Here is a 14,673-nt window from a genome sequence, read left to right as displayed (position 1 = left end):
GTAGGTTATGAAGTTGATTCAGTCTATGACAATGTCAAGCAAAGTACTTAAATATTCTTATTATTAACAACTTTGACTCAAAACGAGCATTAAACTGATCCTACCGATGAATGATGAATAGTAGCTTATAACTCTGTTACAGTCAGAAACCTTACTGTCCACATAGTGGGGAACAGTCTTTCATCATGTAAAAATATGTAATCTGTCACTGAATACAGTTCCCAACAGGTGCACAATTCCTGAAAATAGTAGCCACAGACAGGATAAGGACACTATTGGTACTTCTGACTTGCCGTACTAATAAAAACAGCATTGTGTCCGAGCACGCCATGTTGGATTCAACAACCCAAGCAGTTTGAACGTAAAGCAGGCAAAAAAATTCATCCATCACTTATGTTAAGATGTCTGAAGCAGGTGAGGTACCACGCTATTTTAATTTTGTCCAAGTATTTTTCCCCTCTTAGATCTCAATTGTTAAAAAAACAGAGCAGCTAAATATGGAAATACTTGTATATTATCAATGTCCACTGTCTGTGAATATGAGATATAAACAAATCTATATTCACCTCAACTTACTGCAAAAATATACTGCAAATATATACTATCCATTTTTAGTTACTTAATTTGTGTCTGTTCAGTGATCTATGTTCTCCAGCTTGTTACTTCCACAGGGTTTGTTTACAATCCACTGACCCCTGAGCCCACAGCAAGGCAAAGCACAAGGTCAGCTAGGAGTCCTCCCACTGTAAAAGAGAAACACCCACAGTTCCTCCACATATATGAGCCGACATGGATCTTTGTGGCTCTGCTGATTAAGTAATGTGAGAGAACAGAGGTAAGGCCTGATACAGGAACCCTTCCAAAAGGACGCAGAGTTCTCCGGTCCCAGCACAGCAACATCTTTTTTCTGTGTCTCTCAGGTGATGACAGAGATAGCATTGGGGTAGATTAAGAGGTAGATTAAACTGTCACTGTCGGGAACACAGGAAATCAAGGCAGTTAGCACATGTTAGACAGTCTTTATGGAGCAGCCATCTTCTGCACTCTGTGTCAGTCCTTTCAGTTTTTCTGCTGTTTGGCACGAAAGGTTAAAAACAAATGCAGTGATTCGGAAGAAAAGCAGCATCCTATTTCATTCTGTTTTCATTTTAGAGGTACAAGTGGATTCACATTATAGGCAGAACCAAGCAGCAATCTACAAGGCTAATAAATAAAGCCAAGACATAAACTGCAGTTCTTCAAATAACCACTTGAAGCCGACTCCAAAAATGAGTCAACCCCTTCGATTCTTATGTTAAAAATGCTCAACTTTACAGCAAAAATAAGCTCCACGGTACAAAAAACTAGTCTTATTAAAGATACAAGTAAGAAGACCAAATGTTTGGATTGCTTCGTGTAAGCCTCTCGTCCAAATATGGCCCCTTGTTGGCTCCAACAGAAACAAGATGGCAACAGCCAAAATGCTAAAATTAAGACTTCAAAAAGGGACATTGTAAACCAATGCTTGTGCCTTAATGATTATATCCATCCTTATATAAACTCTGTTGGCAGAACATCAAGTGTATTCCTTCATTCTAATGTAACAGTTTTATATCCCAGTGGTGGACGAAATATATAATTTAACTGCAATGTAAGCTGATCAAAAATGGTTCAAGATTTTACTGTATGTTTTAACTATCTCACTTTATGTTCTACCTCCAGCTTGTGTACTGTAAAGCAGCTCATGAAAGCATAATTAAAAATGAACAAAAACATTGCAGTGGCAGGTCCTGAGACATGTCCAGGCTAATCCTTTAACTGCCTCAGTGCTGTTTTTAACATAATATTTGTATTCTAGTTACTGCAGTACCAGAAGGCATATATTGTGTTATTATTGTTTGATTTATCAGTGTAGCTGCCAAATGACATTACACTAATAAATAACACATTTGCATACATAAAGATTGATTAAAAGACTTATCTTAGTTATCAAAACTACGTGTACTAGGTATCACCAAATACGACAAATATTGTTATTAAAGGAGACATTAAATTTTAACAGGTTTGCAAAGTTTTCTGCACAAATACAAATAATTGTTATGTGTGTACCTATGGATTACACCTACAGGTGCCACTCTGCCACAGAAACTCCCGGCACACAGTTTTTGTGTTGATGTCAACGCCAGCGCCGATTTGGGGCTCTGAGTCAGCAGAAAGTTGGCAACTTCATGGTCTGCTGCTCTGTGGGTGAGTTATTAAATGTGGTTCCTAAATTCCTTCTCTCACCCCAACCGGTCGCAGCAGATGGCCCCGCCCCTCCCTGAGCCTGGTTCAGCCGGAGGTTTCTTCCTGTTAAAAGGGAGTTTTTCCTTCCCACTGTCGCCAAAGTGCTTGCTCATAGGGGTCATATGACTGTCGCGTTTTTCTCTGTATGTATTATTGTAGGGTCTAGCTTACAATATGTTGTTGTGATTTTGCACTGTTTAAATAAATGATTTGCCGCACCATCCATCCATTCGCTTCCGCTTATCCTTTCCAGGGTCGCGGGGGGCGCTGGAGCCTATCCCAGCTGTCATAGAGCGAGAGGCGGGGTACACCCTGGACAGGTCGCCAGTCTGTCGCAGGGCCAACACACAGGGACAGACAACCATTCACGCTCACATTCACACCTAGTGACAATTTGGATTATCCAATTAACCTATCCCCTCAAAACTGCATGTCTTTGGACGGTGGGAGGAAGCCGGAGTACCCGGAGGGAACCCACGCAAACACGGGGAGAACATGCAAACTCCACACAGAAAGACCCCGGCCTGATGGTGGAATTGAACTCAGGACCTTCTTGCTGTGCGGCAACAGTGCTAACCACCGTGCCACCCCGATTTGCCGCACCATTAACAGTTAATAATGAATTCTCAAATTAAGTGCTTGAATTCAGTGAATTCACTTAATTCAATGCCCCATTCTTTCAGGCTGCATGGCTAGATGCTTGATTTTATACACCTGTGGAAATGGGACTGAAAACACCTGAATTCAAAGATTAAGAGGTGTGGCAGAAAGGCGTTTGCCTTCCAGAAGCTGGAACCATCCACTATTAGCTAGAAACACTGACTTAAACCCACTAAGTCAAGATTGAATGTACAGTTTTGGCAGAACAACACTGTTAACCTTTGCTGTATTTTTCACAGTAAAATACCACAAAATGCCCAGTAACTTACCTGAAAACATTTCTACAGTTAATTACTGTAATTTGCTATGCATTATGGGTATATTAAGGTTATTTACAGTAACTTACTGTATTTTTTAAAATTGCGGTAGTAGTTATACCTACCGTTAACACATTAGCAGTAGTGCTACTGTATTATGTGATTTGAATGGTTCATCATACTGTTTGTGTATTTTTACTCTTTCAGTGGTTGGTTGCAATAGTGCATTACATTTTAACTCTTTCACTGCTAACCATTTCCAGATTTTCCTCCAACCTATGCCATTTGTCAGTATGATACCAGTGAAAGTATTATGGTTTTGACTTTTTAGGGGACTTGATTTCACTTAGGCTGTTGCTGCTGTCTGTTTTTGTTTAATTTTGTACTTGTGACAAGTAGTGAAGAATATTGTAATAATTTGGCGGAGGCTTCTCAGTCGAGCAGTAACTGAATTGCTCATTTACTGAACGTGCAACATGTACAGAACTCTTCTGGGAACTAGTCAACCCAACTTAGTGAAACACACACTGAATGCATGCTGGCCCCGCCCACCCACCCACCTACCTACCTACCTCTACCAACCATATCCTGACTGACATGACCTGTGATCCAGTGATTGACAGGAGAGGAAAGACAGGCCAACTTTGTTAGCTGTTCGTTAGGATATGCTCGAGAGGACAAAAGATTTTGCACCTCGTTATTGTTGGACCTCTGTGTGGAAACTGCAAACGGACGTCATAAGGTAATGCAAACGACTCTCCTACCTAACATACTTGTTTATTCATTTTAAGAGCATATATATTTTTGTGTGTGTGTGGGGGGCTTAAACTCGGTGTTAGCTTGGTCGAAATAGCACATTAGCTGAATTATTCTGGAAAAAATAGGTTGTGTGTGTTTTTTTCTTTTCTTATTTAAATATATATTTAGATATATATTTTCCACGGGAGAGGCGAGGAACACAGGCGCAACACAGTCTTTGTCTTTTTCCACGCCGAGTGTGGTGCATTGTCCTCCTGCGCTTCTGTTCTATGACTATTGAGAAGCTGGCCATGCTAACAGTGGCACATTTAGCTTCAGCTCTTTGGAAGACAAGACAAAGCAGCAGGTAAAAATACACATTTAATGAGAATAAAGAAAGACAACTTTTTTGGGAAATTTAGAGACTGCTAAAACAATCTTATCCAGTTTTGAGCTTGCTCATGTAGGTTAGCCTGCTTTATCTAATTTTGTGTGGGCTGCAGTACACAACATTAAATAGTTAATATAAGATTATGTTGGTGGCGTGAGGAACTCCAACCTAAGTTTAATATTTATTATTTTTTTTTAAGTGGGAAGGGGAGCATGTTTTTTTTCCTTTAATACAACGTCTTCCAGGGTCTTTTTCATAGGAAATCCATGTAACGTCTGTGTTAGGCTGGTCAAAAGAGCAATTAGATGAATTATTCTGGAAAAGATGGGTTGTGTGTTTTTTTTTCTTTTATTTACTTATGTAAATATATTTTTCAAGGGTTAAAGAAATGCAACATTAAATTAACAATTGTCTCTCTGTCTTTTCCCGCCCAGTGTGGTGCATTGCTGTCCTCCTGCCCTTGCTGGCCGCGCTGACATTGTGATGTAGCCTCAGTTCTTTGAGAGACAAGACAAAACAGCAGGTAAAAAGACATATTTAGTGAGAATAAAGTTAGACAACATTTTTTGGAAATTTAAAGACTGCTAAAACAATCTAACCCAGTTTTGAAGTTTCTCATGCAGGTTAGCCTGCTCTAATCTCAACTGTGGTTTATTGTTTCATAGGTTCCATTTAAAAAGCAAGACAGTGTAGTGGTCTGTAAATTAGTCGCAGTTAGTCGCAGTGCCATTGTTCAGGGTTTAACGTCAGCTTGACAGACCCTCCAAAATTTTTCCTCCAGTGTTTCAGGGTCTGCATGGTTTAAGTTAATAACATTGATCTATAGATAGTTTTTCTTTAACTTTTTCCCATTTTGATACAACCCAAGCAATGTAGATCCTTCTTTAATAATACAACAAACAGATAATAGATTGAGATGTTTTTCAGTCACTGTTGTGTTGTTGCCATGCTCTTTGCAAATTAAAGTTAAGTCAAATTCACACACATGCAGCCATGTACAGGTGTAAATTTTGTGGTGTTTGTAGTTCAGAATTAAGACAATTTTGTTATCATATGAAGAAACATCAGCACACAGCTAATTAACAGGGTTTGTCTGTTTTATATTGTATAAAAATAGAATACACACAGTTTGCTGCTGTTCCTCTTATTATTTATTATACACAATGACCAACAGGAAAAACAGCCTAACATTTCAGCACAGGCCAAAATGCCAAAACATTAGGCAGTTTTTTCCTGTAATTGATCATAATTTTCATTACATAATAAATAATAAGAGAAATAGGAGCAAACCGTGTGGATTCTATTTTTTACACAGTGTGAGGCCTGCTATCCAGCATTCTTGTGGAAACCTTATTTGTAAGGGTGAGCACATTGTCTTATTGGACTCTTGTCTGTTTTTAGGGAATAATTTTATGTCTGCAAGCCGCTGGATGATCAGTTTGGAGGGCAAGATATTTTATGAGCCTGAGCAGATGCACGACTTTGGCAGCACCCTTGCTGTCTTCTTTGCGCCATACTACATTTTCAACCTTGAGTATCAGGAGTCAGCGTCCATCACACTGGAGATGATACAGAGGTAAATACTTTACACCATTAAAGCTTACACCATTTAAGAATGAAATATATGTGATAGCTTGACTACAGTTGCAGAAACATGTAGGTGATTGCTGTAATGTATGTTTTAATTTTGAAATTAAAGCAGCCTTTTTTCCGTTAAAAGGTTCTTTGTGAGGATCCAGACATGGGAACAAAATGCCCTGCAAAACTTGGTACAAGCCGCAAGACAGGTCGTGTCGTAAAGAGGAAGGTTACAAGCATCAGCCCTCGGATCACCACCTTCCTCCAGCGGCTCTCTGGAGGACTTCCAACTAGGTAAGAATACAGAGATGATAATATCTTTTACATAGCTGATAATTATATACAGTTAAGCCCATAATTATTCATACCCCTGCCAAATTTTGACTTAAAATTACTTTTGTTCAACAAGCAAGTTATTTTTTGAGCAGAAATGACACAGGTGTCTCCCCAAAGATAATAAGACGATGTACAAGAGGCATTGTGGAAAAAAATATTTCTCAGGTTTTATTTATATTTTAGCAAAAAGTATCATGTCCAGAATTATTCATACCCTTTTCAATAATCAATAGAAAAAAAAAAAGCCTTTATTGGCTATTACAGCAATCAAACGCTTCCTATAATTGCAGACCAGCTTTTTGCATGTCTCCACAGGCATTTTTGCCCATTCATCTTTAGCAATGAGCTCCAGATCTTTCAGGTTGGAGGGTCTTCTTGCCATCACCCTGATCTTTAGCTCCCTCCACAGATTCTCAATTGGATTCAAGTCAGGACTCTGGCTAGGCCACTGCAAAACGTTAATGTTGTTGTCTGCTAACCATTTCTTCACCACGTTTGCTGTATGTTTTGGGTCATTGTCGTGCTAAAATGTCCACTGGTTCCCAAGGCCAAGTTTTCTGCAGACTGCCTGATGTTGTTGTTGAGAATCTTCATGTATTGCTCTTTTTCATGGTGCTGTTTACTGTGATTAGGTTCCCTGGTCCATTGGCTAAAAAACACCCCAAAGCATTAGGTTCCCACCACCATGTTTGACAGTGGGGATGGTGTTCTTTGGGTTGAAGCTTCTCCATTTTATGCCAAATGAAGGCAACATCATTGTGACCAAATAATTCAATTTTGTTTCATCTGACCATAACACTGAAGACCAGAAACCTTCTTCTTTGTCCAGATGAGCATTTGCAAAGGCCAAATGAGCTTTTGCATGCCTTAGAAGTGCCTGGAGAAGTGGCGTTTTCCTTGGTCTGCATCCGTGGAACCCAGCAGTGTCCGTTGGACTGTCTGCCTTGAGACATTGCCACCAGCAGAGCCCAGATTCACCAGAATGGCCTTGGTGGTGATCCTTGGATTCTTTTCACCTCTCTCACTATTCTCCTGGCCAGCACAGGTTTCACTTTTGGCTTCCGACAACGTCCTCTGAGATTTTCCACAGTGCGGAACATCTTGTATGTTTTAATAATACTTTGCACTGTAGCCACTGGAACTTGAAAACATTTGGATATGGCCTTGTAGCCCATTCCTCACTTGTGAGCAGCCACAATGCACAGCTGCAGGTCCTCACTGAGTTCCTTTGTCTTAGCCATGACTGTCCACAAACCACCTGCAGAGAGCTGCTGTTTTCACCTGTATAGTTGATCAAAACAGCTATTTCCAATTAATCAGGTTAATTAGGATGCTTTAGAACAGCTTTGACTATTTGGAATGGATGGAACTTTGGATTTTCCTAGAGACTGTGACAGTTTGTAAAGGGTATGAATAATTCTGGACATGATACTTTTTGCTCAAATGTAAATAAAAGCTGAGAAATATTTTTTTTTTCATAATGATGCGTCTTGTACATCATCTTATTATCTTTTGTGAGATGCCTGTGTCATTTCCAGTCAAAAAATAACTTGCTAGTTGAATAAAAAGTAACTTTAAGTCAAAATTTGCCAGGGGTATGAATAATTATGGGCTTAACTGTACATACTGTACACACATCCATACAACAGTATGAATGATCTCAGACAGATGTGAAAAAAGTGAATAACCTGAGCAAACATGAATATTGATGATGTGTCTTTGACAGGTGGTGATGAAGACTACGCTGACTACCATCCTGGTAACGGAAATCTAAATCCCATGTCACTTTCTATTTCCTGAGACCCACTGATAATTATTACATTTTGTAAATGATTTTTGTTTTACAATTGTAATAGTTTATTTAATGTTCATGCTGGTGGGTTTGTCCTGTTTTTAGTGGAATGAAAAACTGTTTTCCTTAAAAAAATCAGACACAGAAAGGTGAAGGACTGTGTAGTTTTCATGCACGCTTCTATTTATTTTGGTTATTGACATTGTTTTTATTCAGTTGAAAATGTTTTTCTTGTTAAAAAAAATTATCAACAATAAATGTTGGTTTAATTCACTATTCTGAGACTACTTTATTCAATTATATTGTTTTTTGTAAATGTTCTTATATTGAATATGAATGTTAATATTATTTTATATGCTGTAAAACACAATTACAGTCTAAACAAATTATACTGTACACAATTACAGTGTTATACCATAAACCACATTTGCAGTACAGTGATACTATAAAACTTAATCACGGTAAGTCTTTCTAACTGTAAACCACGTTTACAGTAACGCTGCATTACCACAAACAACATTTACAGTAAAGCTGTTATACTGTAATATATGTTTACAGTAAAGTGGTTGAACTGTAAAACATCACAACAGTAAAGATACTGTAGATCAGTAATTACAGTAACTTACTGGCAATAGTGTTGCCAGTAAGTTACTGTAAAAATACAATAAAATGTCTAACAGTGAATATACAAACCAAAAAGGTAAATGTGAAGGTCCAACACAGGGTTTCTATGGGGAGATCTCAGTTATGCTGTAGCTGTCAACGTCTGTCTTGTAATCTGTTAAACAAATTTCTTTCTAATAAAGAGATACCACAACGACTCCTAAGTTGTATCTATTTGACAACATTAAGTCGTTTGAGTTGCGTTGTGACACTAATTGAGTCTTTCTGTAGAAACTTCTCAGGTGTTCTAATAAATTTTTACAGTAGTTCACTGCTCAACTGGTAATATCAGAAAAAATAGTGTCCTGCACTTCTACACCACAGTACATGACTGCTTGGATTCTCCAACTATCCCTGGGAACAAAAAGATGTCCACAGCATCAACAACATCTCCAAAAAGTCTGATTACTAGGAATGTAAGGCTATGTCCACACTAATGCGTTTTCGTTTGAAAACGCATCGTTTTCTCTTCGTTTTGGCCTCCCGTCCACACTGAGATGGCGTTTTCCTCAAGGAAAAACGCAGCGTTTTGAAAACGCTCTTGAAAACGCTCTTGAAAACGCATACATTTCGAAACGGAGCTGTCCCATCGCAGTGTAGACAATCGAAAACGCAAACTTTCTAAAACAATGACGCATTTTAGTTGTGATGCAGTCATGTGACCAATTAAACAAAGATAGCGGAGGGCATTATACAGCAGTTGTTTTGATTGCTCTCAATTTTGACAGCAATAAAAAAGTTTAATATCAGTCTGTACATGCTCCAGATAGCTTTTCTTCAAATTCTTTAATTCTCACTTGCTTTTGCGCATGTGCAGGACGGGAATGTAACCGTTTTGGGCCGTTTCAATGTGGACGCGCAACTCTGTGAAAACGACTGAAAACGCTAGTGTGGACGCAAAGCGTTTTCAGACAAAAATGCCGTTTTCAAATCTATCCGGGCTAGTGTGGACGTAGCCTAAGTCGTAGTATGTTTTTGTTAGTTTACATCATTATTGAACTACGCTAAGGTGTCTGTCTCAGTCTGAGGGTCTAGACTATAGCACAATGAACCTTAAAATGCATTTCACACATGGACAACCAAGATGGCTAATGAGGATTTCCTCATTATACCATTGTAAGATTTGTCTGCAAGGGCTGTGCTTATAATTGATTACACTGTCACCCTATGAATATCTAATATTTCAGTATATCCTACAAAAAAGGTCTAATAATTAAAAAGCAATTAATTTCTTTATGCATTCAATAAAAATGAATGACTAAAATATATTGAAATGTAAATGTCTGAATTTCTCTTATTTATTTATTTCTACTGCAGATGACTATATTCACATAATCCGATAGAAGCAACTCATCTGTTTCTTCCTTTCAAATTTAGGTGTGGACATCAAATAGTCAAAAACATTGCTGCCAGAACACCCGTTACACAATAAGAGACAAAGTAATGATGGTTTTTGTATGATAAGAAATGAGAAATCCACTCATTAATCTTCCTTTTTTTTCAGAATATGGAAAAAATAGTGATTAAAGTACTTAAAATGGAGCCCTTAGAAGACTGCAGCAGTTTCTGGATGACATTTTGCTGATGTTCATATGATGCTTGAGGGACAAACTACTGCCTGATTCAACCAGTTCACAGCGTTTGTGGATCGTCATCAGTCTGAATGCATTAAATGACATCACTACACATGCACAGTCCATATGGAGTCAGAGTCAATAAAATCATTTAAGTATCAAACAGTGTTATACTGTAGTCAAGACAAAAACTGCACCTAAAATATGTGCAAAACTACAGTTTATTCAAACTTTTTTGTATTTACTGCTAACATTTGAAATGTCATATATAATGTACCGGTGGCTTAAACCAGCAGATTTCAATGTGCTATTGGGAAAAATAATGTACAGGGCTAGAGCCCATCTAAGCTGAAAAACATTGTGTATGGATGGGATGTTGCTCTGTCAGGATTTCAGGGAAGCAAAGCATTATGGGAAAGCAGAGCAACAAAAAAAAAATGATGTGAACTGACCCTATATCACTTGTGTCACATAAAATTAGTACATACAAGGAAGTTACAGTGTCTGCACTTTCTGCATGTGTATCCATAACTGCTGCACATGTTTAAATGTCCTCTGTATGATTCACTGTAACCTCCATAACTGAGCAGGCTGGTCAAACGTCTGCATCAAGAGGCAAAAGAACCACAGGGATCACACCACCTGTGAATCTGAAAACAGCACAGCTACTATAGCAATGTAACCTTGACAATGTAATTCAGGATGTCCCCAAGCTGAGTGATGACATGTCACCCACTTTCACCTATTCGATTTTACTGCCACCACACCCACCATCAACACTGTTTCTTTGTCACGTGCTCTCTTTGGCTCACGTGCTCTGCCTCTTTGACCTCCCCATCCCTCCCCCACTTTTCCACAAACAGCCCTCGATCACCTCCACTCACCTGTTCTATCTTGGCCAGCCATTCTTTATTGCGGGCCAGTTCTGCCATAAAGGCCTGGTGCTTCAGCCACTTCCTGTGTAGCTTTTGAGCTTCATCCCGCGCTGTGTCTCGGGCCATAAGCATCTTCTCTTCCACCCGCTGTCCCAATCACTGAACTATAGGAGACAAAAATAGCCACTATCAGGAGCCCAATGCTCGAGCCAGCCCTTCTTCCCCCCTTTTCCACAGGACGTCCTGCCTACCTCCTCTACGTAAGAGCCACCCGCTCTGCTCTGCAGGGGCCTAGGTACCTGTGCTGTCACCACCCACCCCAGCCCCCACCAGGCACACTTTTCTGGGAAAAAAAATCAAGATAAGCACCTCAGCAGCAATGGTAGCAATGGAAACACTCAAGCCCTTCCTTCGGGTTGCCCCTGGGTCCTCATGCCCTACCGATTCATGGTGTTGCGGTCCTGATGCTGCAGTGCCTGCTAGCCAGTCTCAGAGATGGCAAAAACAACCGGCTAAAAAGAAGAAATGCGCCAATTACAACACTGGTAAAGAATGACACGCACATCCAAGATTCCTCGCAGGTAGCGTGTTATCGTCTAGCTCCAAATGTCAGTTACAATCCAACCATCAGTGATATGTGTGTAGCATAGCAGAATCCTTCAGCCGGGGCAAAACCTGACCATCCACCACTCGCCAGTCCCGGTCAATCTGTAGTCCTGTCTAATGATGCTGTAGACACAAGGAGGAGGAAGAGTTGGAGTGGGAGGAGCAGGGTGAATGGGATGCAGAGGCAGTGCAGAGGAGGCCGGATAACATAAGGTGTCCGCTCTTGAAACGCATCGTTCCTACCGCTGCAAAGATGCACACGCAGGCTGGTGTGAGATAGTCCACTATTTTCTCTCCTCACTTCTCCTTCCTCAAGTCCCTGAGCAGCTCAGCCGTGGTTGGTGCATGCTGCTGCAGTCCTTGCCTCTCAGCTACGCTTCTGTGTGTGTGCGTGCGTGAATGAGTGTGTGTGTGTGTGTGTGTGAGTGTCTGTGCAATCACAATCAGCACTGCAGTGCCGGAGCAGAGAGAGAGAGAGAGAGAGAGAGCCAGAATGAGAGAGAGGGAGGAGGAGAGGCAGGAGGAAAGGGAGACAGTAAGAGGAAATGGAGAAAGAGGGAGCGCCAGAGCAAAAAAAAAAAAAAAGCATGGGAGAGCGAGTCAAAAGAGGAAAAAGATGATGTTAGTGGGGGGGAGAGGTGAAACAGAAAGAAGAGAGAGCCTGCGTCATCCCTCTGTGTCACCAGGGACATTTCTCTGCACTAGAAATGACTGCACTCGGAGCGGGAGCAGGGTTTGGGAAGGAGGGGGGAGGTGTCGTTTTAAAACAGCTGAATGAGAGGAAAGGAAGACGCATGCACACATGGTCCACGGTGCAGCTGACTGATTCCCATCACTGTTCATTTACTATCTGCAAGAGCACCTACATGCAAAACTTACCCTGCAAATATGTTATTTAAATGCAAAGGGTTCACTCTTAAGCTAATATTACAGCCCCAGCTCTGAATTATAGATAGCTACATGCTATCAAAATTACAGTTCATCTTTGCTGCAGCATTAAATTTCTTTTTAATGTTATTTAAAGATACAATTTACAATGGCATCCAGTGGCATTTAAAATTTCATGAGTGGAGGCTGAACTGGAGTACTGCCCTAATCCACCAAGTTCTGTGGTTCAGCTGGCATTTTGTTTTTGTGTTTAGTTTAATGGATTGTCTTCATGTTCTTGAATTGACTGACTGGGAACATTTCATAACTAGTACATGCAAAATACTACAACACAATGTATGAAGACAAGAACCAATGTTTTTAAAGCAAACTTCATCATATCAGACCACACAAAATTAGAAGAACTTTACTTGTGAAACTTGCATTTACAAACCTTACTGATGTATCGCTGTATTTTGCATGGCGATATAGTATCGATACAGTTATTTGGTCTGACTGCAATCAAATTGTTGATGGTTTGCAAATAACTACAATCTAATTTATAAATCCAGACAGATGGCTAACAATCAACAGTCTGAATTAGGTTTTGTCAACGAGCACAATTCACAGAAGTTAACCTAACTGACTGCTAGCCAGTAATAATTAAATGTGAACTTCTGTCTATGTAGACAGCAACATTTAAGCAACATTTGGTGATTTATCACAGCTAATTGCTGTATTATCTGAAACATACTGCATGTAATTGCCAACTTGACCCCATTTAATTGCAGACAGATATCAGACTGATAGCAGACTGACTTCTGGAAACATATATGGCAGGTTTTAGTAGCAGTGTTGATATGCTTGACAATCTCATTTTGCTGCAAAATAAATTTGCCATTAAAAAAGGTGATAAATTACAATATACAGTATGTTATTACAATACTCTAAATATCACAAAATTGTTAAAAATCCCATCCTCTAACAGTATCTTTAAAAAAACAGTTTAAGGAAGGTGCACGATCTGATATCTCTGTGTTGGTGTTGTTCCAACACCATTGTAACATTGTTGGTCCAGGATCAACACTGCAACTGACCAATTACATAAGCTGTGTCCCAGAACCTAGGCCCCATCCTTCGGAGGACCCGGCCTTCGCAGTCTATGTGGACCGGGTCCTTCGAAGACCGAGAAGGCCGGAAGTGCGAGGCGGTAAAATGGGACAATCTAGCCTTCAGATTTGGGTTACCATTGTCTCAGTGGAGTTTAATAAACTCAGCCGTGTGCTCGTTGCTATCTAAAATATTACAGGACACTGGCGTAAATTCTTGACCATCTCACACTTCTGTTTAATCAGTTTTCTGTTTGACGTTTATTCAGCTGTGTAAAAACCCCAGACGAACCCACCCAATAAAGTTTTATTTAATCTAATCTAATCTAATCTAATCTAATAACTTTAATCTCAGCCAAACCGATTTACTCACGAACAAGTAAAACACTGAAAAAAGCCAAACAATAACATTTATCTAAGTGACTTATATATCATGTTTAACCTGAGTAGTGAAAGACTGCGGGAGGTCTGAAAACAATGTGCCTGGAATCCGCTGTTCTCGCCGGCTCTAGTGACCCTTGAAGCTATCGATCTGGTGGGTAACAGACATCTCTGAAAATGTCGGAGCACTTTTCCAAATATGTGATGTCTTGATAAACTGAGCAGATTTTTGAAGTTTACACAGCTACATTGTAGCCTGAAAATATCTTTATTTTATTTTGTTTATTTTGTGAACCAGAAAGCATAATAAGAGCATTATTAAAACTAAGTAGCTGCCGCCATTGTTGGAAACTGGAATTGGCTGGGAAGGCGAAGGATACACCCGACCCATCCTTCAAATTCGGGGAAATGAAGGACGCATTTGTCGTCCGTGTTTGGAGCAGCCTTCAAATTGGGACAGCCTTCATCGCCTGGCTGTGACGTAATTGGTCTACAAATGGGGCCTCCGAAGGATGCAGCCTAGGTTTTTGGACACAGCTATTGACTGAGCATTTAGTTAGCATTAGCCAAGAAGTTAACCA

The 14,673-nt window shown here is 39.9% G+C and overlaps 1 protein-coding gene and 1 long non-coding RNA gene across 3 annotated transcripts in view; one reads left to right on the top strand and one right to left on the bottom strand.

The window, feature by feature from the left end:
• The window catches only part of sptbn4a (spectrin, beta, non-erythrocytic 4a), a 36,809-nt gene extending 25,007 nt beyond the window's left edge, over positions 1-11,802 (bottom strand). Inside the window, exons 1-2 of the mRNA XM_031742655.2 lie at positions 11,499-11,802; positions 11,139-11,293 (exon numbers count right to left, since the gene is read on the bottom strand). Coding sequence (XP_031598515.1) covers positions 11,139-11,261 — 123 coding nt within the window. The 5' untranslated portion in view covers positions 11,262-11,293; positions 11,499-11,802. The remainder of the gene's footprint in view (positions 1-11,138; positions 11,294-11,498) is intronic.
• Positions 3,799-8,183, top strand: LOC120442167. Of its 2 annotated transcripts, none has more exons than XR_005614535.1 (5): positions 3,799-3,924; positions 4,746-4,834; positions 5,713-5,887; positions 6,032-6,183; positions 7,952-8,183. It is a non-coding gene; the product is annotated as an uncharacterized LOC120442167 (long non-coding RNA). The 2 variants fall into 2 exon arrangements; XR_005614534.1 differs by lacking the exon at positions 3,799-3,924 and adding an exon at positions 4,173-4,287.
• Positions 11,803-14,673: the final 2,871 nt, after the last annotated feature.

This window comes from Oreochromis aureus, linkage group 10, assembly GCF_013358895.1.
Source record: "Oreochromis aureus strain Israel breed Guangdong linkage group 10, ZZ_aureus, whole genome shotgun sequence".
Lineage (NCBI taxonomy): Eukaryota > Metazoa > Chordata > Actinopteri > Cichliformes > Cichlidae > Oreochromis > Oreochromis aureus.
Note: the sequence above shows the minus strand (reverse complement) of the source record. Positions and strands in the feature narration are given on the sequence as shown.